Genomic DNA, 27,517 nt, shown 5'->3' with positions numbered 1-27,517 from the left:
AAAAATTACCCAAAAAATGTGTATAGCCTACATGGCTGGCAGGAGTATAACCTACTGAAACAGGAGTATAGCCTACTGAAACAGGAGTATAGCCTACTGAAACAGGAGTATAGCCTACCTGGCTGGCATGAAAATGAACCACGGTAAAAGTGTCCTCCATTCGCTATTTACGTGCATAGATGACATGTATTTTTCCCGCTGCCCCTGTTTGGAGACAGGTGCATGATAATGGTCCATTCTAAATCAAAATAAATTTCACCCACATATTTAGTATATGTAAAGACAAGATTAAATCAAGAATGGTCTGATGGGTGACAATATTAGCCTATCACTTGTGAATTATATATAATCACTTGTGAATGATGCCCAGCGTAAGAAACAAAGTTTTTGTAAAACAAAGTGATCATAGTCGCACACCTCATGTAGCCTAGCCCTTAGGCCTATATGTTTGTATCACAACTAAAGTGGACAAATAATTTCTTAAAATTAAGTACATTAATCCGCTTTACAAGGGGTGTAGAGCCTAACTGGCATACATAAGCAGCGAGTGAGTTTAAAGTTTGGGGAAGATACTTTTCACCATAAAAATACACCTTTATAATAAAAGCATTACATGCATAATCGCATTTGCGGGGAACTTTCATGCTAATAGCCTACAGCCATGTGCGAATTGCTGCGCTTATAACGTGAAGAAATAGCCTAATAGTTTATCAACATTTAAAGCTAAACGTTCTCATCTGTTGCGTCAACCTCATTGCGTAAAAAAGTTTTTTTGATGCTAGTGGTTGTATTAATTTGGGATCTATTGCATCCCACAACTGTCCCAGACTATGTTTGCAATATTTATTTCTCACACAGAATAGAATAGGTCAACTTTTGTACTATGAGGGATAGTAGATTGACATATGCTAGTGCTTTTGCTGTTTGTTAGACGTACTCATCTTGTTGGCAGACAAAGTAAATGTGAACAGTTCATCCAATATCTTCAATATGCACCTCGGAATTGGATAAGGACTCGGGCAATTGCGTCCCAGATGTTTCTGTCTTCACTTGTATTCTGTGAGAAACACCCGATCACGTGATGGAGAGCAACGTGAGTTAGAGGTGCTTTGGAGCACGCAGCACTCAGGGAGAAGGGCACAACGCAGCACTCAGGGAGAAGGGCACAACGCAGCACTCAGGGAGAAGGGCACAACGCAGCACTCAGGGAGAAGGGCACAGCGCAGCACTCAGGGAGAAGGGCACAACGCAGCACTCAGGGAGAAGGGCACAACGCAGCACTCAGGGAGAAGGGCACAACGCAGCACTCAGGGAGAAGGGCACAACGCAGCACTCAGGGAGAAGGGCACAGCGCAGCACTCAGGGAGAAGGGCACAACGCAGCACTCAGGGAGAAGGGCACAACGCAGCACTCAGGGAGAAGGGCACAACGCAGCACTCAGGGAGAAGGGCACAGCGCAGCACTCAGGGAGAAGGGCACAGCGCAGCACTCAGGGAGAAGGGCACAACGCAGCACTCAGGGAGAAGGGCACAACGCAGCACTCAGGGAGAAGGGCACAACGCAGCACTCAGGGAGAAGGGCGCAGCACTCAGGGAGAAGGGCACAGCGCAGCACTCAGGGAGAAGGGCACAACGCAGCACTCAGGGAGAAGGGCACAACGCAGCACTCAGGGAGAAGGGCGCAGCACTCAGGGAGAAGGGCACAACGCAGCACTCAGGGAGAAGGGCACAACGCAGCACTCAGGGAGAAGGGCACAACGCAGCACTCAGGGAGAAGGGCGCAGCACTCAGGGAGAAGGGCACAGCGCAGCACTCAGGGAGAAGGGCGCAGCACTCAGGGAGAAGGGCACAGCGCAGCACTCAGGGAGAAGGGCACAACGCAGCACTCAGGGAGAAGGGCGCAGCACTCAGGGAGAAGGGTACAACGCAGCACTCAGGGAGAAGGGCGCAGCACTCAGGGAGAAGGGCACAACGCAGCACTCAGGGAGAAGGGCACAACGCAGCACTCAGGGAGAAGGGCACAATGCAGCACTCAGGGAGAAGGGCACAGCGCAGCACTCAGGGAGAAGGGCACAACGCAGCACTCAGGGAGAAGGGCCCAACGCAGCACTCAGGGAAAAGGGCACAGCGCAGCACTCAGGGAGAAGGGCACAACGCAGCACTCAGGGAGAAGGGCACAACGCAGCAATCAGGGAGAAGGGCACAACGCAGCACTCAGGGAGAAGGGCACAACGCAGCACTCAGGGAGAAGGGCACAGCGCAGCACTCAGGGAGAAGGGCGCAGCACTCAGGGAGAAGGGCACAGCGCAGCACTCAGGGAGAAGGGCACAACGCAGCACTCAGGGAGAAGGGCGCAGCACTCAGGGAGAAGGGCACAACGCAGCACTCAGGGAGAAGGGCACAACGCAGCACTCAGGGAGAAGGGCACAACGCAGCACTCAGGGAGAAGGGCGCAGCACTCAGGGAGAAGGGCACAACGCAGCACTCAGGGAGAAGGGCACAGCGCAGCACTCAGGGAGAAGGGCACAGCGCAGCACTCAGGGAGAAGGGCACAGCGCAGCACTCAGGGAGAAGGGCACAACGCAGCACTCAGGGAGAAGGGCACAACGCAGCACTCAGGGAGAAGGGCACAACGCAGCACTCAGGGAGAAGGGCACAACGCAGCACTCAGGGAGAAGGGCACAACGCAGCACTCAGGTAGAAGGGCGCAGCACTCAGGGAGAAGGGCACAACGCAGCACTCCGTGCCAAGAGCACAACAGCCACTGGCCGCAAAAGGCATGGACTTTTTTAGGGTGCATTATGACCACACAAAGGGTATGCCGCCGTGAAATTCGAGGCATTATAAAGTGCTTGTCAAATTGTGGATAAGAGACTGATAAAGTGTGTACAGCCTGAGCAAAAAAACATGCCTTTCAAGTCGCATCATGCAGCCTTACAATGTATTAAAAATTCAAAATCAAAACATATAGCCCAACGTTCGTAGAACAAGTTACATTAATAACTCTAAATGAAGCATATAGGAGTACCTATTTCTATGTTAACCGCTCAACACAGAATAGCCGCATGTGCACACTCAAATCGTTGGGAGAAAATATCCTTTCTACTTTAATCAGCTTTGTTCAATTGTATTCTTCATACTATGAAATAATATAAAATCATTTTACGGAATCTTAAGCAAATCTTGTCTGCAAAATGAACTAGTGTAGCCCCAGCCATTTGGCATAGCCAGATCAAGACCTAACATAAGGACAACTCAGAGTATGTTATTCTGTTCTTATGAAATAGTCTACATTTTCTTCATTTAATGCTTCTTTAGACCTGTCTAAAATAAATCATGGATTTATTGTGAATGAAAAAGTCAAGGGGTCTGAATACTTTCCGAATGTACTGTAAATGTTGACTACTTTCCTAAAAAAGTATAAAGCAATAAATGTCTGCTCACAGTTTGCTACAGACGCACAGCAAACATTGAGTGGACAGAGGACATTCACTTATTTTCCATTGCTATAATATTTTGACCAGCTCTTACGTTAAGTTAAATTTGGATGCATAGTAAATAAACAAATGCACTTTATACATTTGTGGAACATTCTAATCAGAATTTAGAACGTACTAGGAATGTGAACTAAAAGTCCTGGGAAAGTTCCCAGACGGCTAGCTGGGTACTCTCTTTTCAACCTCCATTACAGGCCGACCATAAGGGCCTAAGCATGGCCAGTGTTGGCCAGTGAATGGAGTGTCTGTGGGCGCCTCTTGAGGCAAATCCTTTCTATTCGTTTGGCCTGTTGCTGTGAGTCTGCGCCCTGCTTGAGCCGGTGCCAGCGATGAACAGAGAGTCCTGAGATAAACAAATGCCCTCATTATTCCCTTTGGAGTGGAGGACTAGACCCCCCCCCCCAACACACGGACCATCTCACGGGCCAACGCACGGGCCATCACACGGACCATCACACGGACCATCACACGGACCATCTCACGGACCATCACACGGACCATCACACGGACCAACACACGGACCAACACACGGACCATCACACGGACCATCTCACGGACCATCACACGGACCAACACACGGACCATCACACGGACCATCACACGGACCAACACACGGACCATCACACGGACCATCACACGGACCAACTCACGGACCATCACACGGACCAACACACGGACCATCACACGGACCAACACACGGACCATCACACGGACCATCACACGGACCATCACACGGACCAACACACGGGCCATCACACGGACCATCACACGGGCCAACACACGGGCCATCTCACGGGCCATCACACGGACCATCACACGGACCAACACACGGACCATCACACGGACCAACACACGGACCATCACACGGACCAACACACGGACCATCACACGGACCAACACACGGACCATCACACGGACCAACACACGGACCATCACACGGACCATCACACGGACCATCACACGGACCAACTCACGGACCAACACACGGACCATCACACGGACCAACACACGGACCATCACACGGACCATCACACGGACCAACACACGGACCAACACACGGACCATCACACGGACCAACACACGGACCAACACACGGACCATCACACGGACCATCTCACGGACCATCACACGGACCAACACACGGACCAACACACGGACCATCTCACGGACCATCACACGGGCCAACACACGGGCCAACACACGGGCCAACACACGGACCAACACACGGACCATCACACGGACCATCACACGGACCATCACACGGACCAACACACGGGCCATCACACGGGCCAACACACGGACCATCACACGGACCATCACACGGACCATCACACGGACCAACACACGGACCAACACACGGACCATCTCACGGACCAACACACGGACCATCACACGGACCAACACACGGACCAACACACGGACCAACACACGGACCAACACACGGGCCAACACACGGACCAACACACGGACCAACACACGGACCATCACACGGACCATCACACGGACCATCACACGGACCAACACACGGACCAACACACGGACCATCTCACGGACCAACACACGGACCATCACACGGACCAACACACGGACCATCACACTGACCATCTCACGGACCATCACACGGACCAACACACGGACCAACACACGGACCAACACACGGACCAACACACGGACCATCACACGGACCATCACACGGACCAACACACGGACCAACACACGGACCAACACACGGACCAACACACGGACCAACACACGGACCATCACACGGACCATCACACGGACCAACACACGGACCAACACACGGACCAACACACGGACCAACACACGGGCCAACACACGGACCAACACACGGACCATCACACGGACCATCACACGGACCATCACACGGACCAACACACGGGCCATCACACGGGCCAACACACGGACCAACACACGGACCATCACACGGACCATCACACGGACCATCACACGGACCAACACACGGACCAACACACGGACCATCTCACGGACCAACACACGGACCATCACACGGACCATCACACGGACCAACACACGGACCAACACACGGACCAACACACGGACCATCTCACGGGCCAACACACGGACCATCACACGGACCATCACACGGGCCAACACACGGACCATCACACGGACCATCACACGGACCAACACACGGACCATCACACGGACCAAAACACGGACCAACACACGGACCATCACACGGGCCAACACACGGGCCATCACACGGGCCAACACACGGACCATCACACGGACCATCACACGGACCAACACACGGACCATCACACGGACCAAAACACGGACCAACACACGGACCAACACACGGACCAACACACAGACATACACACAGACATACACACAGCAAAACGTTTATTTTTTTTAACCTCTATGGGCTAGGTGGGACGCTTGCGTCCCACCTACGTAACAGCCACTGGCAGCCTGTGGCGCGATTTTCAAAACGTTAAAAATCCTATTACTTCAATTTCTCAAACATATGACTATTTTACAGCTATTTAAAGACAAGACTCTCGTTAATCTAACCACACTGTCCGATTTCAAAAAGGCTTTACAACGAAAGCAAAACATTAGATTATGTCAGCAGAGTACCAAGCCAGAAATAATCAGACACCCATTTTTCAAGCCAGCATATAATGTCACCAAAACCCAGAAGACAGTTAAATGCAGCACTCACCTTTGATGATCTTCATCAGATGACAACCCTAGGACATTATGTTATACAATACATGCATGTTTTGTTCAATCAAGTTCATATTTATATCAAAAACCAGCTTTTTACATTAGCATGTGACGTTCAGAACTAGCATACCCCCGCAAACTTCCGGGGAATTCGCTAACATTTTACTAAATTACTCACGATAAACGTTCACAAAAAGCATAACAATTATTTTAAGAATTATAGATACAGACCTCCTCTATGCACTCGATATGTACGATTTTAAAATAGCTTTTGGTGAAAGCACATTTTGCAATATTCTAAGTACATAGCCCAGGCATCACGGGCTCGCTATTTAGACACCCGGCAAGTTTAGCACTCACCATAATCATATTTACTATTATAAAAGTTTGATTACCTTTTGTTGTCTTCGTCAGAATGCACACCCAGGACTGCTACTTCAATAACAAATGTTGGTTTGGTCCAAAATAATCCATCGTTATATCCGAATAGCGGCGTTTTGTTCGATGCGTTCCAGACACTATCCGAAATAGTAAAGAAGTGTCGCGCGCATGGCGCAATTCGTGACAATAAAATTCTAAATATTCCATTACCGTACTTCGAAGCATGTCAACCGCTGTTTAAAATCAATTTTTACGCCATTTTTCTCGTAGAAAAGCGATAATATTCCGACAGGGAATCTCCTTTTCGGCAAACAGAGGAAAAAATCCCAAAGGCGGGGGCGGTCGGGTCACGCGCATAAGCCCAGTGTCCCTTGATCGGCCACTTGAGAAAGGCGATAATGTGTTTCAGCCTGGGGCAGGAATGACGACATTCTGTTTTTTCCCGGGCTCTGAGCGCCTATGGACGACGTGGGAAGTGTCACGTTAGAGCAGAGATCCTTAGTAAATGATAGAGATGGAAAAGAAGTTCAAGAAATGGTCAGACAGGCCACTTCCTGTAAAGGAATCTCTCAGGTTTTGACCTGCCATTTGAGTTCTGTTATACTCACAGACACCATTCAAACAGTTTTAGAAAATGTAGGGTGTTTTCTATCCATATGTAATAAGTATATGCATATTCTAGTTACTGGGTAGGAGTGGTAACCAGATTAAATCGGGTATGTTTTTTATCCAGCCGTGTTAATACTGCACTCTAGCCCTAACAGGTTAAACCAGGCTATACTTTAAAAAACAACACATTTTTAACCAGACCAATGAGAGGAGGAGAAAGAGGATGAGAGATGATGAGCACTACTGACAAGGGCAGAAGCAATCACAGCCTAAAAGCCCTTTCTATGTGATCAAAGCTAACAAAGCTTCTCCATTAATCAGCCAACTCCTAAATGACACATTCCTCCAATGGACGGCGATGCCAACCGATGCCAACGCTTCACTGCGTGGTCAGAAGGGCTCTGTTTTGCTGTGCCCATGAGCTTGGTGGCACTGCCAGTTCTGGTCAGGCATGGCTCGCTCTCTATGCTCAGACCTGCAATTAGTGCTCTGACTGAGACAGAAAAGTTAGCCCTACTCATGATGACCCAAGTGTGTGTGTCCATGTCAAAAGAGAGAGAGAGAGACATTGCTCAACAAAGAGGCTGAGTCTATAACATTCATGCACAGGGAAAAAGTTGGCAAATAGTGTATGAATACTTGAGTGTGTGTGTGTGAGTGAGTGAGTGAGTGCCTCCTCTTCCCTGCTTCAGGCTCTATTTTTGTCAGGCAGTGGTTATACAGTACTGTCTAGAGCTGTCCTTGTGTATAATGTGTGTGTGTGTGGGTGAGTAGCCACTGGCGGTTAGGACGTGGGAGGATAGGGTACACAAACACACACTTGACACACACTCACTCACATGCTCTGCAAACACAGCACACAGATCTCACAGGACGCACACGCGCACGCACAGTGACACGCACACATACTCTCTGGATCCCTCTCTCTCCACGTGAAGTCAAGAGGATTGCTGTAACGTCAACGCCTCAGTCATAAACACGTAGATTAGATGGTGTCAAGGCAACCTTTACTAGTAGGGAGACTGACACACACCCACACCCAATAAAAGGTGATTTACCTCAGTAACACGGCAGTGAGGCTCAGCTAGGTGCATCTCCTCTGTCTGAATAAGGACAGTGAGGTGTGAAACCAGAACTATCTCAGGGCAGCAACATCTATACCCTGAACTTTAGAATAACATACCCACTGGCCAGAAACTGGTCATATCAATGTTGTTTCCACGTCATTTCAACGACAACAAAAATGATCTGATGACGTTCAATAAACGTGGGGGAAATGATTGGATTTGCAAAAAGACATCACCGTAAGGAAATGTCACCTTTTTCTTCAGCCAACTTATATTTGTTTTTCAGAGAGGAGTCACAGACACAAAGATAACCCCGACCCATCCCCCTCAGTCCCCATTTACCAGCCCACATCCTGCCTCCTCGTCCGGAAACCATGTTTCCCACTCCGCCTAGCCCCTCTCCCCACCTCCCCGACCCGAAGAAAGCATGGCTCCCACCCCTTCTCATCCCACCTAGCAACCGAGGTTGCTTACCAGTCCCCCCTCCTGCCCACCCATCCCCTGAGTCTCCCCTTACATTCCTCCCAATCCCCCACAACGACCAGAGACCCCACCCCCCGTACCACCAATTTTTAGCCTAAATCAAATGACATGTTTGTTGATTTCACATTGAATTCACGTTAGTTTACATCTCAACCAGATGTGTATGAAAACTAGATGTTGAATGACGTTCGTGTCCAGTGGGGAGCCATGGAGAAAGAGATAAATGACTGATCACCATGACCCCAAATAGGGAATCAGCAGAGCTCAATCAGGAGTGTGTGGGGGGAGATAAAGAGAGAAACATAGGGAGTGGGGGTAGTGAGAGAGAGAGAGAGAGAGAGAGAGAGAGAGATGGTTGAGGAAGAGAAGGGGAGATGGAGAACATTAGGGTGTGAGAGACAAAGAGAGAGATTTTTAAAAGATGGCATATCTGAGCGAATGAGAGAGGAGTGGGAGCAGGAGAGGGATAGAGCGAGGAGAAAGAGAACGCAAGTAACTCTGACTGTAACCCTCTGACTGTGTCCTTTTTAGGGAACTGAAAACAATGTAGAATGAATTCAAAACATCTTCACAGTGTAGCCTATATGGTAACATGTGTAACCCAATATGTAACCAATTAAGGAACTTTGTGTTTGAGTTGATTCCCTACTTCCTCTTCTGTTTTTGGACTTGGTGTAGATAACGAACCATGACCTTATGGCACAAATTACACACATACTTCACCTCCCCCATCTCCGACACACTGTCTAAACAAGCCACTATTACACTTTTAGAAAAAAATGTGATATCTAGAACCTAAAAGGGTTATTCGTCTGTCCCCCATAGGAGAAACCTTTGAAGAACCCTTTGTGTTCCAGGTAGAACTCTTTTGGGTTCCATGTAGAACCCTTTCCGTAGATTGTTCTACATGGAACCCGAAAGGGTTCTCTTATAGGAACTTCTGAAGAACCCTTTTGGAACTCTTTTCTCTAAGAGTGTAGCATTGAGTCACATGAATGTACACTATGTATATGTGTAATGAATGAATATCCTAGGCTGTAGATTGTTGCTTTTCTGGAAATGTCTTTTTGGTTATGTAGCTAAAATGCTGCCGTTTCTCTCTCTCTCCCTCTGCAGTAGAATTGTTTTCTCCCTATTCCTCCTCATCTTCTCCCACTCAAAATACAGCACACACACATCCAATAACACAAGACACACACCACACACACATCCAGACACTCACTCACTCACTCACTCACTCACTCCCTCACTCACTCACTCACTCACTCACTCACACACACACACACACACACACACACACACACACACACACACACACACACACACACACACACACACACACACACACACGGGCCAACACACGGACCAACACACGGACCATCACACGGACCATCACACGGACCATCACACGGACCAACACACGGACCAACACACGGACCATCTCACGGACCAACACACGGACCATCACACGGACCATCACACGGACCAACACACGGACCAACACACGGACCAACACACGGGCCAACACACGGGCCAACACACGGACCAACACACGGACCAACACACGGACCAACACACGGACCAACACACGGACCATCTCACGGACCAACACACGGACCATCACACGGACCAACACACGGACCATCACACTGACCATCTCACGGACCATCACACGGACCAACACACGGACCAACACACGGACCAACACACGGACCAACACACGGACCATCACACGGACCAACACACGGACCAACACACGGACCAACACACGGACCAACACACGGACCATCACACGGACCATCACACGGACCAACACACGGACCAACACACGGACCAACACACGGGCCAACACACGGGCCAACACACGGACCAACACACGGACCATCACACGGACCATCACACGGACCATCACACGGACCAACACACGGGCCATCACACGGGCCAACACACGGACCAACACACGGACCATCACACGGACCATCACACGGACCATCACACGGACCAACACACGGACCAACACACGGACCATCTCACGGACCAACACACGGACCATCACACGGACCATCACACGGACCAACACACGGACCAACACACGGACCAACACACGGGCCATCTCACGGGCCAACACACGGACCATCACACGGACCAACACTCAAAATACAGCACACACACATCCAATAACACAAGACACACACCACACACACATCCAGACACTCACTCACTCACTCACTCCCCCACTCACTCCCCTACTCACTCCCCTACGTAACAGCCACTGGCAGCCTGTGGCGCGATTTTCAAAACGTTAAAAATCCTATTACTTCAATTTCTCAAACATATGACTATTTTACAGCTATTTAAAGACAAGACTCTCGTTAATCTAACCACACTGTCCGATTTCAAAAAGGCTTTACAACGAAAGCAAAACATTAGATTATGTCAGCAGAGTACCAAGCCAGAAATAATCAGACACCCATTTTTCAAGCCAGCATATAATGTCACCAAAACCCAGAAGACAGCTAAATGCAGCACTCACCTTTGATGATCTTCATCAGATGACAACCCTAGGACATTATGTTATACAATACATGCATGTTTTGTTCAATCAAGTTCATATTTATATCAAAAAACCAGCTTTTTACATTAGCATGTGACGTTCAGAACTAGCATACCCCCGCAAACTTCCGGGGAATTCGCTAACATTTTACTAAATTACTCACGATAAACGTTCACAAAAAGCATAACAATTATTTTAAGAATTATAGATACAGACCTCCTCTATGCACTCGATATGTACGATTTTAAAATAGCTTTTTGGTGAAAGCACATTTTGCAATATTCTAAGTACATAGCCCAGGCATCACGGGCTCGCTATTTAGACACCCGGCAAGTTTAGCACTCACCATAATCATATTTACTATTATAAAAGTTTGATTACCTTTTGTTGTCTTCGTCAGAATGCACACCCAGGACTGCTACTTCAATAACAAATGTTGGTTTGGTCCAAAATAATCCATCGTTATATCCGAATAGCGGCGTTTTGTTCGTATGCGTCCAGACACTATCCGAAATAGTAAAGAAGTGTCGCGCGCATGGCGCAATTCGTGACAATAAAATTCTAAATATTCCATTACCGTACTTCGAAGCATGTCAACCGCTGTTTAAAATCAATTTTTACGCCATTTTTCTCGTAGAAAAGCGATAATATTCCGACAGGGAATCTCCTTTCGGCAAACAGAGGAAAAAAATCCCAAAGGCGGGGCGGTCGGGTCACGCGCATAAGCCCAGTGTCCCTTGATCGGCCACTTGAGAAAGGCGATAATGTGTTTCAGCCTGGGGCAGGAATGACGACATTCTGTTTTTTCCCGGGCTCTGAGCGCCTATGGACGACGTGGGAAGTGTCACGTTAGAGCAGAGATCCTTAGTAAATGATAGAGATGGAAAAGAAGTTCAAGAAATGGTCAGACAGGCCACTTCCTGTAAAGGAATCTCTCAGGTTTTGACCTGCCATTTGAGTTCTGTTATACTCACAGACACCATTCAAACAGTTTTAGAAAATGTAGGGTGTTTTCTATCCATATGTAATAAGTATATGCATATTCTAGTTACTGGGTAGGAGTGGTAACCAGATTAAATCGGGTATGTTTTTTATCCAGCCGTGTCAATACTGCCCCCTAGCCCTAACAGGTTAAACCAGGCTATACTTTAAAAAACAACACATTTTTAACCAGACCAATGAGAGGAGGAGAAAGAGGATGAGAGATGATGAGCACTACTGACAAGGGCAGAAGCAATCACAGCCTAAAAGCCCTTTCTATGTGATCAAAGCTAACAAAGCTTCTCCATTAATCAGCCAACTCCTAAATGACACATTCCTCCAATGGACGGCGATGCCAACCGATGCCAACGCTTCACTGCGTGGTCAGAAGGGCTCTGTTTTGCTGTGCCCATGAGCTTGGTGGCACTGCCAGTTCTGGTCAGGCATGGCTCGCTCTCTATGCTCAGACCTGCAATTAGTGCTCTGACTGAGACAGAAAAGTTAGCCCTACTCATGATGACCCAAGTGTGTGTGTCCATGTCAAAAGAGAGAGAGAGAGACATTGCTCAACAAAGAGGCTGAGTCTATAACATTCATGCACAGGGAAAAAGTTGGCAAATAGTGTATGAATACTTGAGTGTGTGTGTGTGAGTGAGTGAGTGAGTGCCTCCTCTTCCCTGCTTCAGGCTCTATTTTTGTCAGGCAGTGGTTATACAGTACTGTCTAGAGCTGTCCTTGTGTATAATGTGTGTGTGTGTGGGTGAGTAGCCACTGGCGGTTAGGACGTGGGAGGATAGGGTACACAAACACACACTTGACACACACTCACTCACATGCTCTGCAAACACAGCACACAGATCTCACAGGACGCACACGCGCGCGCACAGTGACACGCACACATACTCTCTGGATCCCTCTCTCTCCACGTGAAGTCAAGAGGATTGCTGTAACGTCAACGCCTCAGTCATAAACACGTAGATTAGATGGTGTCAAGGCAACCTTTACTAGTAGGGAGACTGACACACACCCACACCCAATAAAAGGTGATTTACCTCAGTAACACGGCAGTGAGGCTCAGCTAGGTGCATCTCCTCTGTCTGAATAAGGACAGTGAGGTGTGAAACCAGAACTATCTCAGGGCAGCAACATCTATACCCTGAACTTTAGAATAACATACCCACTGGCCAGAAACTGGTCATATCAATGTTGTTTCCACGTCATTTCAACGACAACAAAAATGATCTGATGACGTTCAATAAACGTGGGGGAAATGATTGGATTTGCAAAAAGACATCACCGTAAGGAAATGTCACCTTTTTCTTCAGCCAACTTATATTTGTTTTTCAGAGAGGAGTCACAGACACAAAGATAACCCCGACCCATCCCCCCTCAGTCCCCATTTACCAGCCCACATCCTGCCTCCTCGTCCGGAAACCATGTTTCCCACTCCGCCTAGCCCCTCTCCCCACCTCCCCGACCCGAAGAAAGCATGGCTCCCACCCCTTCTCATCCCACCTAGCAACCGAGGTTGCTTACCAGTCCCCCCTCCTGCCCACCCATCCCCTGAGTCTCCCCTTACATTCCTCCCAATCCCCCACAACGACCAGAGACCCCACCCCCCGTACCACCAATTTTTAGCCTAAATCAAATGACATGTTTGTTGATTTCACATTGAATTCACGTTAGTTTACATCTCAACCAGATGTGTATGAAAACTAGATGTTGAATGACGTTCGTGTCCAGTGGGGAGCCATGGAGAAAGAGATAAATGACTGATCACCATGACCCCAAATAGGGAATCAGCAGAGCTCAATCAGGAGTGTGTGGGGGGAGATAAAGAGAGAAACATAGGGAGTGGGGGTAGTGAGAGAGAGAGAGAGAGAGAGAGAGAGAGAGAGAGAGAGAGAGAGAGAGAGATGGTTGAGGAAGAGAAGGGGAGATGGAGAACATTAGGGTGTGAGAGACAAAGAGAGAGATTTTTAAAAGATGGCATATCTGAGCGAATGAGAGAGGAGTGGGAGCAGGAGAGGGATAGAGCGAGGAGAAAGAGAACGCAAGTAACTCTGACTGTAACCCTCTGACTGTGTCCTTTTTAGGGAACTGAAAACAATGTAGAATGAATTCAAAACATCTTCACAGTGTAGCCTATATGGTAACATGTGTAACCCAATATGTAACCAATTAAGGAACTTTGTGTTTGAGTTGATTCCCTACTTCCTCTTCTGTTTTTGGACTTGGTGTAGATAACGAACCATGACCTTATGGCACAAATTACACACATACTTCACCTCCCCCATCTCCGACACACTGTCTAAACAAGCCACTATTACACTTTTAGAAAAATTTTTTAAAAAAAAGCTAAAATGCTGCCGTTTCTCTCTCTCTCCCTCTGCAGTAGAATTGTTTTCTCCCTATTCCTCCTCATCTTCTCCCACTCAAAATACAGCACACACACATCCAATCACACAAGACACACACCACACACACATCCAGACACTCACTCACTCACTCACTCACTCACTCACTCACTCACTCACTCACTCACTCACTCACCACACACTCACACACACACACACACACACACACACACACACACACACACACACACACACACACACACACACACACACACACACACACACACACACACACACACACCTAAACCCCCCTCTACAGATACACACACACTGTCCCTACCTAGAATAACAACAACAGTTGTCTTGTCACACTAGTGTTTTCTCAGGTCTAGGTAGTAGTGGGCGAGCAGGACACACATCAACAGTCCTGGGGGCTGGGACTCACAGTAGCTTTTTCCATCTCTCCTTGAAACCATTAACACCTGCAACGGGGGGGGTACTGCATGTTCTGCTCTGAGTAACAAGGGATGGTCTGATGTTAGTAACCAGAGAGACAGATACAAATGAAAGAGAAAGGGTCCAACATTTCTTTCATTATTACTCTCAATGTTCTGCTTAGAACACACACACACACACACACACACACACACACACACACACACACACACACCTATACAGACTAATGGATATAGCTGATGAGTGCCACAATTTGACAACCCATCTGTGTTTTTCCCCACATTTTGAGGACTGAATATCTCCGGTTATCTGATCCAATCTCCAATGAGGGTTCTCACATCCTCCTTTATGTCCTCTCTGTCATGATAACGTGGGATCCATCTCAAATCCCACAGCTTGCATTCAGGGTGTCATATTCCCATGTTCCCCCGGGGCTCGTGAACTATGATAAATAATTTCCCAACAGCACAATCTGTTCCCTTCTTTAGTCTGTAGGTGGATGACGCATCTTTAAGTTCCCTATACCCTTGTGAGTAATTTCGGGGGAATCTCAATCATCTAAAATAGATTCCTCTAACGTGTCTCCTCTCCTTCAACTAAACAGATTTTCACCTCTCGACTCTTTTCAGACCAGTGCAGACTGAAGGAGAGGAGACAAGGAGAGGAAACCACAGACTATTGACATTCCCCCTTGATTTACTGGTTTACTGTTGATGACCTTGAACAAGGCCTACTTGTCTATGTACGCTGATGACTAACACGTCGGCTGTGACAGTAAAATAATTGACACCCATAGAGCTCCAGTCAGTTTTACAATGGGTTAACTAGCGATAGGCTGGTGATCAATATCTCAACAACTAAAAGCATAGTTTTTCGGACACATCACTCGCTCAGCCCTAAACCTCATCTAGATCTATTTTTGAAAATAATGTGTCAATTGAGCAAGTTGAGGAGACTAAACTGCTGGGTGTAACCCTAGATAGCGAGCTGTCATGGTCAAAGCATATACACTCAATGGTTGCTAAAATGAGAAGAGGTCTGTCCGTGATAAGGCGTGGCTCTGCTTTCTTGATATCTAAGTTGACCAGACAGGTCCTACAGGCCCTAGTTTTGTCGCATCTGGACTACGTTTCATTTATTTATTTTTATTGAACCTTTATTTAACTAGGCAAGTCAAATAAGAACAAATTGTTATTTACAATGACGGCCTACCAAGAGGCAAAAGGCCTGCTGCGGTGACTACTGCCCAGTTATGTGGTCATGTGTTGCGAAGAGGGACATAAGTAAATTGCAGTTGGTCCAGAACAAAGCAGCACGTATCGCACTTAGATGTACGCGGAGAGTGAATGTCAGTCTCTCCTGGCTCAGACTATTGGTCTTTGTGTGAGGTGTTGATGTGTTTGTCGGTACCAAACTGTCTGTTCAAGCAGTTGTCACACAGTTCGGACATTCATCAGTACAACACAAGACATGCAATCTGAGGTTTTCACAGTCCCCAGGTCCAGAACAGAGGCTGGGAAACACAGAATTAAATATAGACATGACTACATGGAACTCTCTGCCACCCCAGGTAACTCAAGCTAGCAATAAAAACCTATAAAAGAACACCTTACGGAACAACGAGGAGTGTGAAGAGACACAGCCATTTTTATATATTTTGTATTGTATTATGTAATGTATTATGTATTGTATTATGTAGGAACGGCATATAGGGCAGGAGCCATCTCCTGTTTCTGAAGCTTGAGACAGAGGCAGGAGATGATGTAGTATTATGTCGTGTTATGTAGTATTATGTAGTTTTATGTAGTATTATGTATATTATGCATTTTATTTGCTGTGTTTTGTTTGGACCCAAGGATGAGTTATTTATTTAATGTATTTATTGTGACTTGCAGGTCTGATGTGGCCCATGAGCCAGGATTTTCAGACCACAATGTATGAAATATATGGTATGTGGTCATAAAGGGTTTACTTTTAATTATGATTTATTTTATTTATTTATTAGGATCCCCAATTAAAAAGTCTAAATGAATTAATGAAATACAATAACTAATAATAATAGGGGATCCTAATATATAAATAAATAATATTTAAAAGTAAACCCTTTATGGCCACATACTATACATGTCATAAGACCTTTAGTTATGATCTAGTTGTCCTCAGCCTTCAGTTATGGCCTAGTTGTCCTCAGCCTTCAGTTATGATCTAGTTGTCCTCAGCCTTCAGTTATGATCTAGTTGTCCTCAGCCTTCAGTTATGATCTAGTTGTCCTCAGCCTTCAGTTATGGCCTAGTTGTCCTCAGCCTTCAGTTATGGCCTAGTTGTCCTCAGCCTTCAGTTATGGCCTAGTTGTCCTCAGCCTTCAGTTATGATCTAGTTGTCCTCAGCCTTCAGTTATGATCTAGTTGTCCTCAGCCTTCAGTTATGGCCTAGTTGTCCTCAGCCTTCAGTTATGGCCTAGTTGTCCTCAGCCTTCAGTTATGGCCTAGTTGTCCTCAGCCTTCAGTTATGATCTAGTTGTCCTCAGCCTTCAGTTATGGCCTAGTTGTCCTCAGCCTTCAGTTATGATCTAGTTGTCCTCAGCCTTCAGTTATGGCCTAGTTGTCCTCAGCCTTCAGTTATGATCTAGTTGTCCTCAGCCTTCAGTTATGATCTAGTTGTCCTCAGCCTTCAGTTATGGCCTAGTTGTCCTCAGCCTTCAGTTATGGCCTAGTTGTCCTCAGCCTTCAGTTATGATCTAGTTGTCCTCAGCCTTCAGTTATGGTCTAGTTGTCCTCAGCCTTCAGTTATGGCCTAGTTGTCCTCAGCCTTCAGTTATGGCCTAGTTGTCCTCAGCCTTCAGTTATGATCTAGTTGTCCTCAGCCTTCAGTTATGGCCTAGTTGTCCTCAGCCTTCAGTTATGGCCTAGTTGTCCTCAGCCTTCAGTTATGATCTAGTTGTCCTCAGCCTTCAGTTATGGTCTAGTTGTCCTCAGCCTTCAGTTATGATCTAGTTGTCCTCAGCCTTCAGTTATGGCCTAGTTGTCCTCAGACTTCAGTTATGGCCTAGTTGTCCTCAGCCTTCAGTTATGATCTAGTTGTCCTCAGCCTTCAGTTATGATCTAGTTGTCCTCAGCCTTCAGTTATGGTCTAGTTGTCCTCAGCCTTCAGTTATGGTCTAGTTGTCCTCAGCCTTCAGTTATGATCTAGTTGGGTTATTGGGTAAGCATTAGAATAAGCCACCTCAACACTTGCAGCCATAGGTGGTAATATCTCTGTAGGAGCTGATCTGTCATCAGTATTGTGAAAAAATTCTAATGTTAAGGAAAGATTTGAATGGAGATAGCTGATCCGAGAGCAGCGCTCCCTTTATTTAGATCTTATCAGTATCGATCGACACATGCTCCAACGACGCCCTTAGCGACCGTTCTCTCTGAGTGGTGTTTCAGGAAACGCATGATACATCTTCGGCCGTTGTAGGAAAGACGCATCGTTAAAACACTCGTAAGCCATCGCTATCGGGAAACCCCTTTTCAGTTGTGCTGAAATGTAGGTAAGGTGACAGACATTACTAACACTGATCTGAATAAAAGGCATTGAAAGTCACATGGATTTCTCAGGACTAGAAGCACTCCAAACAGGAAGACGGGAAAGTAAATGCTGGTGGTTAAAGTCTCAACACTTAGCAGATATAGGTGTTCTCCTGGTTGGACACTAACTGGAACAAGCTGACTGTCATGCTCAATGTTGCATTCTAAACACCTGTGTTTAAGATGAGAACATTTATTGGCAAATCTAAATGCCTAATGATTTGAAACACTGACAGTTAGGTTATCAACGTGTCATGTTTTACAGTGTATGCTGCAAAGGTTAGACTCATTTCTCAGTTCAAAGTGTATATTGTTCACTTCTTGTTTTAGTTTGGTGGTAATGACGTTGTTATCTTGGAGACCTGTGTGAAAGTTGATAGCGTGGAGATTTCACAGTTGAGCGTGGATGAAAGGGAAGGTGGTGAGAAGCTGATTAAGTTGTTACATATATTTATGGCCATCATTGTGAAGCAAGTTATTGTAGAGAACCTGCCCTTGTTAAAAATCTTAAAAGAGTGTTGACCATTAGCACAGACTATGGTTGGTGTGTTTTCATTGGGGTCAGGGGGTTTGGAGTTCAATTCCACACATTCTCTACACTACCGTCAGTGACCATTCAAGTGGGGTCACAGACACAAACACATACAAACACACACACACAAATATATTATTGTGTTTTTAGGTGTGTTAGAGTTGGGCTGGAACAAAAGCCTGTACACTGCTGGCCTCCAGGACCAGAGTAGAGGCCTACCTGCACAAAGAGAGAGTAGGTCTCATTGTTGACTGTGTGTGAGTGGTAAAACTCTCCGTCGTACCACAGGACCTTCCCCATAGGTGAATTCTGCTTGGTCACCGCAAACATTCTCCTTGGGTCACAGCACTCTGAAAGCAGCTTCCTGTAACGAGAGAGGGAGTAGGATAACATTGTATCTCGACACTGATCTCATGTCAGTTTAGGGTGTCATCACTTATGTGTGAGTTTAGGATTTGGGGAGGGTAAGCTGATCCTAGATCTGTGGTAAATATTGGAAACCTTTACCCCTGAGCTATAAATAGACAGTCAGAATGAGAAGAGAATTTGTCATTGAGTGACACTCAGACACAGTGTATAAATTGAGACGGTCTCTTGATCTGAATTATGGTTACCAGTCCGGGACTCTGGGCCACATGTAATTTGAGCATTGTCTATTGATTAAATAAACACTCACTGCAGAGTGGGCACTGTCAACTATAATTCAGATCATGAGACAACTCAACTGTCTCAATTGATACAGTGTCCAAGGGTCATGCATGCTATTTTAACACAATGACACATTCATACATGCTTCATAAATCCTGCCTGCATCGACAGTAGGCCTACTGTGGGGAAGCCTGAGTAGTGTAAATGCATTTGGAATCAATTAGGAGTCGGTGCAGATATGATAAAAATATCATCTTCAGTCCAACTGTGGGCGTCAATGGGCGAATGGGCGAATTTGAAGCGTGGAAGTGTGGAAATGGCAAATGGAAAAAGGCTGGTTGTTTATGGTTACTTTGTCCTAGATTCAGCACCACCAGTACAGTTGCATTTCTGTCGTTTCCATGGACACACACACAGCTTCGGCTGCGAGGCAACCTTTTCAACTCCAAACGTGCTGAACCATAGAGATCCTATTCAATTATTCTAATTCCCTCTTGCACCATCATAAAACGCGTCTCTGTGCTTTTCCGTGCAGGTGCCACGTTCTGCACATTTCCCTAATCTCCTTTCCTCAGTGCATTAGCCTACGACTCCCGTCATATTCTCGTGAGAATGCGACTAGATACAACAAATGGGCCTAACTGTAGTGCCCTAGGGATTCAGTTTGATAGTGATAGATTTTCTTTTCACCATTTGCATTCCTCTTTTTCCATGTAATAAACATTATTATTATAATTAGCCTGTGTATTGTCTTGTTATGTGCGTAAATAGACTATAGGAGATGTTAGGCTACTTGGACACAATCATGTAATATGTTTTGCTATATTGTAGAATTTTGTAGAATATTGCTATGAATTATTTATGAGGGCCAAATCGCATAGGCCTAATGTTGTGAGATGAGTGAAAGCCCACCTGAACAGATCGATGTCCGTCTGGTTCCTCTGCCATACTTGTCCCTGCCGCAGCACTTCATCAACTATCTCCTTGTCGCTCCGGAGTCTGTACACTGGGAAAATGTAGAGCCAACATAACACGAGCACACACAGAACGGCCCACACCGACAGCTTGCTCCGGTGGCATCTCACCAACATCGTTACAGCTTGTCGTTCACGAATCACAACCGGCCTACTCAAACAAATCTAGTATGGTGAAAAAAACGCGAGCTGGCCCTCTCCGTTAGCTATGTATGATAGGTGTTATGGGGATGGCATCCTTCCTCATCCAGAAGGCTCGGAGTCTCAATGGAAATGCGCGTTTGTATTCTTCCTGCTAGTGCAAGCATCGAATTCCTTAGTTTAGCTCCCAAACTGCCGGTTTTGTTATAAACGCTTGGTCATGTTTTGCAGCATGAAGGGATCCGCTATCCATGCGCCATCTCGGCGGGCGGTAAGCTAGCGGGCTTCGCTCTCTGCAGCAGCGGATTGCTGGAATCCACCACACTCGTCTTGGTGCATCACTGACCCCGCATGCATCACCTAGATGTCCGCCGCTCTCTCCCTACACAACAGCGGTCTTGTGTGAAATCCCTGCCCGGTTCCCAAGAGCCACATCGCTCTTTGTGGTCACTTATTTTGGTACATCCAACCCGAATGGACCATGCTACCCCTTCCGCATCTCCTCTCTCCTTGTCCTGCTGGATCTTCTTGGAAACCTTGCAAGTGTACTGGGCAAAATCCATTGGATCTCTGTCTTTCTCTCCCCCTCTTTAACTACCGTAGTTCTACATTCCCCTGACCTAGACTCAGGGGTAGACGTAACATAGTAAACGTAAATTCAGGACTCCAGGATACAGTGGGTTACATTTCTTATGGTGCCTATAGAAAGTCTACACCCCCTTGACTTTTTTCCAAATTTTCTGCCTTAAAATTCAATCGAAAGGGATTCATTTAGATTGTTTTACTACAATGAAAGAAAGTTATAGCACGTTTTCAAAAATTAAGAAAAAAAACGAAGTATCAAAATTGGATAAGTCTCCACCCCTAAGTTACAGTTCTTCTGGATTGCTAACACACTTTTAATGAAACTGGGGTCCACTTGATCTCCATCATAACCTAATGAGCAAAAAATATAACTTTGTACAAAACTAAGTCATTTCTCATTGCTTTCAAACACACCACAAATGGTAAGCACAAATAATACAACCCATGCTGTGCTAATATGTTTACTTGCCTTTTATGGTGCATACTATAATTATAGTATCAACAAATGGCACAGACATATAAAAGAGGGTTGACCATGTTAGGTATATTGATAGTTGTACATAGTATTTATTGGGCCATTGTGTAATGATTGATTGAAATAACTTTTAATTAACAAGTTGTATGTTTTGATGGAGGTAGTTGATTTTGTCATATTTAATGTTTTGAGAGTCTTAATGCATTTTGCAAATGGAATGTGTCATTTTGGCCAACGTGTTTCAATCTGGGGCTGCGTGTTAATTGTTTTGAAAAATTGAATTCTGCTGGAACAGATGTGTTCAAGTATCCAAGGAAAAACTGTAATACTTGATGGAAGCACCTTTGGCAGCCATTATAGCTGTGAATCATTTGGAATAAGATTCTACCAACTTTGCATAACTCTTAGGGCAACATATATTTTGAAAAAAATTGCTCAAGCTAAATTTGGATAGGAATATTTGATGCACAGCAATATTCAGACCGTGTCTCTGAGTTTCAAGTCAATACTGAGTCTAGACCACTCAGGAACACTTAATTTCTTTAAAATTAACTAGGCAAGTCAGTTAAGAACAAATTCTTCTTTACAATGATGGCCTACCAGGGAACGGTGGGTTAACTGACTTCTTCAGGGGTAGAACGACACATTTTTACCTTATCAGCTCAGGGATTCAATCCAGCAACCTTTCAGTTATTGGTCCAACGCTCTAACCACTAGGCTACCTGCCGCCATTTAACACCTCTTGGGAAGACATTCCGGTGTGCCTTTGGCATCAAAATTTAAGAAAAAAAATTGAAATATATCAAATAATTAAGGAGCAACAATAAAAAAAACTGAGTCAATATGCGGGGGCATTGGTTAGTCGGGGTAATTGAGTTAATAGAGATAGAGGTAAAGTGACTATGCATGGATAATAAACAGAGTAGCAGCAGCGTAAAAAATGGGGAGTGGGCTGGGGACAATGCAAATAGTCCGGGTAGCCATTTGATTAACAATTACACACATTTTTTATGCAAAATATACACCAGAATGGATTTTCAAGAGGTGCTAAGTGTTCCTGAGTGGTCTAATCTAAGTCCTGACATAAATATGCTTAAAAAAATCTGAGACAAGGTTTAAATAATCGCTGTCCATCAATGATCCCCAACCAAATTTACTGAGCCCGAGGAATGTTTAAAACAATTATGGATATATGTTGCCCTAAGAGTTGTGCAAAGTAGGTAGAATCATAATGAAAATGATTCACAGCTGTAATGGCTGTCAAAGGTGCTTCCACATATATTAACTCAGTGGGGTGGAGACTTATCCAATTATGATATTTCAGTTGTTTTATTTAGTTTTAATTTTAACATTTTCTAGAAGGTTGTCTAATTTAATCCCTTTTTAGATTTAATTTTAAGGCAGAAAAATATGAAAACAAATATGATATATTTTCGAATTGCAATTCATGCAATATGTTACAGCTAAATGCTAATTGCTAAATGTATGATATGTTACAATTTCCAATTTGTTGTGGCTAATTGGATAAGTCTCCACCCCCCTAAGTTATTACTTGTGGAAGCATCTTTGACAGCCATTACAGCTGTGAATTATTTTAATTAAGATTCTACCAACTTTTCACAACTCTTAGGGCAACATATATTAATTAATCAAATGGCCACCGGACTATTTACATTTGTTTTGTACACTGCTGCTACTCGCTGTTTATTATTTATGCATAGTCACTTCACCCCTACCTACATGTACAAATTACCTAAAAAGTAGTAATAGTTGCAAAGTTGCTAATGATCTAAAATGCAACCTTGGGGTTGCTAGACGTTTGCGTTATATGCCAACCTATCAACCCCGACCAACCACCCTACTTTTGTTTTTGCCTTAAGTAACCTTCTGTCTTATGTAACCATACCAAACATAGCATATCATACCATTTCAGGTGTCCAGGATGTAAATTTACTATGTTACGTCTAGTCTATGAGACCAGGCTGATCCCTCCCCTCTCTCTCCCCTTGCAACCCACCCTATCTCTGGAACAAAGTGCTTCTTGTGCTGCTGAGAATGCGCCTTGCTGCCTGCTGTGAATGGGTGCCATTAGCACAGTCTTGTGCTGCCCCCTGTGGAATATTCTATTTAATGACAGCAGGTTGGCTATCCTCATATTTTTCTTTGATTGATTGGGATGCTAATGGAGATGACTCCTTCTGCCACACCCCTCTAGGGTACAAACAAAGGCCGATTTTTCTGATTGCCTGGACAATCTAACTAACTGAAGTGTCCAATTTACAGTAGTTATTACAGTGAAAAAATACCATCCTATTATTTGAGGAGCGTGCACAACAACAAAACTTTTATGACAGTAAATAATGTTCTTGCATTCAATAATCTTGCTTTGATTTGTCATCTTGAGGGTCCCAGAGATAAAATGTAGCGTAGTTTTGCTTGAGAAAATCATTTTTTATATTCAAATGTAGGATCTGGGTCCTACAGTTTGAACCCCTGCTGTGTCTGGCCCCACAGGTTAGCGTCTTTTCTGTAGGGAAGCTAATTATCCATCATTTATGACATTCCTGGGATTGTGCAAACACCAAATTTGTATTACCATATCATTTTTGTAAGTTGTCTATACTTATGTCCTTGAAAAAATTATTCTGTGCAAGAATTTGTGGGCCTTCCCTGTGGCTCTGTTGGTAGAGATTGGGTTTTGCAACGCCAGCCTGGTGTGTGCAACACCACGGTTGTGGGTTCGATTCCCACGGGGGGCCAGTCCAAAAAAAAAAAATGCATGAAATGAAATGTATGCATTCACTAATGTAAGTCACTCTGGATAAGAGCGTCTGCAAAATGACTAAAATGTAAATAATGCAATGCTTCATTTGATCAGTCTGAAACGTTGCACATACACTGCTGCCGTCTGGTGGCAAAAATCCAAATTGCGCCTAAACTCCTATGTGATTTAATGGCCTTTCTCTTGCATTTCAAAGATGATGAAAAAATTCTAATATAGAAATCCCATGTTTTTTGTTTGTATTATCTTTTACCAGATCTAATGTGTTATATTCTCCTACATTCATTTCACATTTTCACAAACTTCAGTGTTTCCTTTCAAATGGTATCAATAATATGCATATCCTTGCTTCAGGTCCTGAGCTACAGGCAGTTAGATTTTGGGTATGTCATTTTAGGCGAACATTTTAAAAAGGGTCAGTTCCTTTTAGGCCTACATATGGTGAAATCAAATTTTTGGCCAAAGAAAAGCTAGACAATTTTTCTCTTTCAGACAAAGTACGATTTCATAGTCTGAACTGGAGTAATATGATTAGGTAGAGTAAATATTGATTGAACATGATCTCATGCATTTGCATCCAGTGTTTAAAGACATGAGCTTTTAATCACTCTAATCTGATGTTGCCAAATGCATGACATTATCTTGAATGTACATCGTGACAGCATTCTTATGTGTACTGCGATCATGTTGAATGGATGTTTGCTCTTCCTAATGATACCATTGCAGACTATGACATTGTATTTTGTTTAGCCCTGTCCATTTTCTGTGATCCATGAAATCTAAAATCAGGCACGAGGCCATCACAGAATATACCAACCCACACCAACATCATAATAACCACTAACCCATGAATACCTTGGCATTTGCTAGACCTAACCAAAGATGGTGTATAAATGAAGATAATTCACTCAGGCCTTTTACCATTGAAAAAAAAAGGTCAGTTCTGGTCTACTTAAAGGACCCACTGCCATACTAGATTTGTTTGAATAGGACACTATTTCGACATCATTTCCTGTCCTAGAGAGGAAATTCACGTTTAGAATGATGACGGCTACTTATACATATTCACAAATTGGGTTTAGGGATTTCCACGTGGAGATGATAAACATCAACAAATAGGACTCTGACAGCTCTCAGTGTAGCTACCGGCTGGGCACATTGAACCAACGTGGAATAGACACTGAATTTATGTCGTGCCCAGTGTGTCACGTCCTGACCATAGAAAGCTGTTATTTTCTATGGTAGAGTAGGTCAGGGCCGTGACAGGTTTTTTTTCTAGTTTAGATTTTCTATGTTGTTATGTTCTAGTTGTGTATTTCTATGTTGGGCTTTGTTTGGGATGATCTCCAATTAGAGGCAGCTGGTCATCGTTGTCTCTAATTGGAGATCATACTTAAGTAGTTGTTTTTCCCACCTGGGTTGGTGGGAGATTGATTTTGAGTAAGTGCATGTTGTAACGCTTCGTCACGGTTTGTTGTTGTGTTCATTCAGTTTATTTTGTATGTATTGCAGAGTTTCACAGTTTAATAAAGAATATGTGGAACGATACACACGCTGCGCTTTGGTCCGCTCCTTCATCGTACGACAACCGTGACACAGTCGGTACCTAGAATGCTGACCTCAGTGTAGTTAGATAGCTATCTTGCTAACCTTATCTAGCTAATGTTATCTGTTGCTGTTATAATTTTTTTTTTTTTATAACACTTTATGAAAAAAATTGTCTGGTTCTGGAGCTGGATAAGTCATAAGCATTGATTTAGGCCAAACTTTGCCACAGATAGACACCGCTGGCCTATCTTTGACTTCGGCATCTATTGTTATCTCAAGTTTTGGCATCTTTAATAAATTGTGGCCGCGAATCCGCCATAGAAATAGTTAGAAAGAATAAGATGAAGCTCTACATTGTAATGGACCTTTGGTAGGTAGGCTGCTGGCAGGCTTCAGCTGCAGCACAGCAAAGCCAAGTCAGCCCGTGCTCAAATCAAATCAATTTTTTTTTTGTCGCATGTGCCGAATACAACGGATGGTGAGAATACTGCGGATGTTTAATGCTTGAACAAAATTGTAAAAACACACCCAGCTATAAACCTGTCAACGTTTCATGCTCAGCACCTTAAGAATGCCAATACATTATAAGCTCTTTATGAGCTGATAAGGAAATAATCCAGGCCCAACTCTAGTAATAACCTCAAACTATGGCCCAGAGTTTTTCCTGGTCAAGTCACATGGTAGGAAAAACTTCTAGCCCTCATAGATTGCATCCCAATAATCTCTCCTTTCTCCTGAAGTGTGCACTCATTCACTACTCCCCCACCCTCCGCAGAAAGTGGATGCTTCTGTTTTTTTACAGTATTTTCAACCAAACTTCCATTTTCAGTGAAAGGCATCTTTCTATGCCAGCTATGTTATTAGGTTACTACTCCCCACAAATATAAGAGCATTGGTGTAGGATTGGCCTTGAGGGAATTTCTTATAAAAGTAATTTCCTGTCAAATCCATGAAGGGTAGTCAACTAGTGCACACTTTGGGAGAAAGGAGTGCTTATTAGGAAGCAACCATAGGCTGAGTATGGAGAAGGCATGAATTTCATCACATAGAAAAACTACTGTCTATTTAATTATGCATTCCATCATCAGCCCATTGGTGTAGCCTGGATTTCCAATGTTAAGCATCTTGACAGAGCCAGATCTGTGTAGAAGACCACCAGTTTGG

At 44.8% G+C, this 27,517-nt stretch overlaps 1 protein-coding gene across 1 annotated transcript in view; it reads right to left on the bottom strand.

Annotated features, from left to right (window-relative positions):
• Window positions 1-21,600, bottom strand: part of LOC106595526 (alpha-N-acetylneuraminide alpha-2,8-sialyltransferase) — a 30,150-nt gene extending 8,550 nt beyond the window's left edge. The window contains exons 1-2 of the mRNA XM_045722258.1: window positions 20,761-21,600; window positions 19,420-19,564 (exon numbers count right to left, since the gene is read on the bottom strand). Coding sequence (XP_045578214.1) covers window positions 19,420-19,564; window positions 20,761-20,939 — 324 coding nt within the window. The 5' untranslated portion in view covers window positions 20,940-21,600. The remainder of the gene's footprint in view (window positions 1-19,419; window positions 19,565-20,760) is intronic.
• Window positions 21,601-27,517: the final 5,917 nt, after the last annotated feature.

This window comes from Salmo salar, chromosome ssa07, assembly GCF_905237065.1.
Source record: "Salmo salar chromosome ssa07, Ssal_v3.1, whole genome shotgun sequence".
NCBI lineage: Eukaryota > Metazoa > Chordata > Actinopteri > Salmoniformes > Salmonidae > Salmo > Salmo salar.
This window is presented reverse-complemented; position numbering and strand designations above follow the sequence as displayed.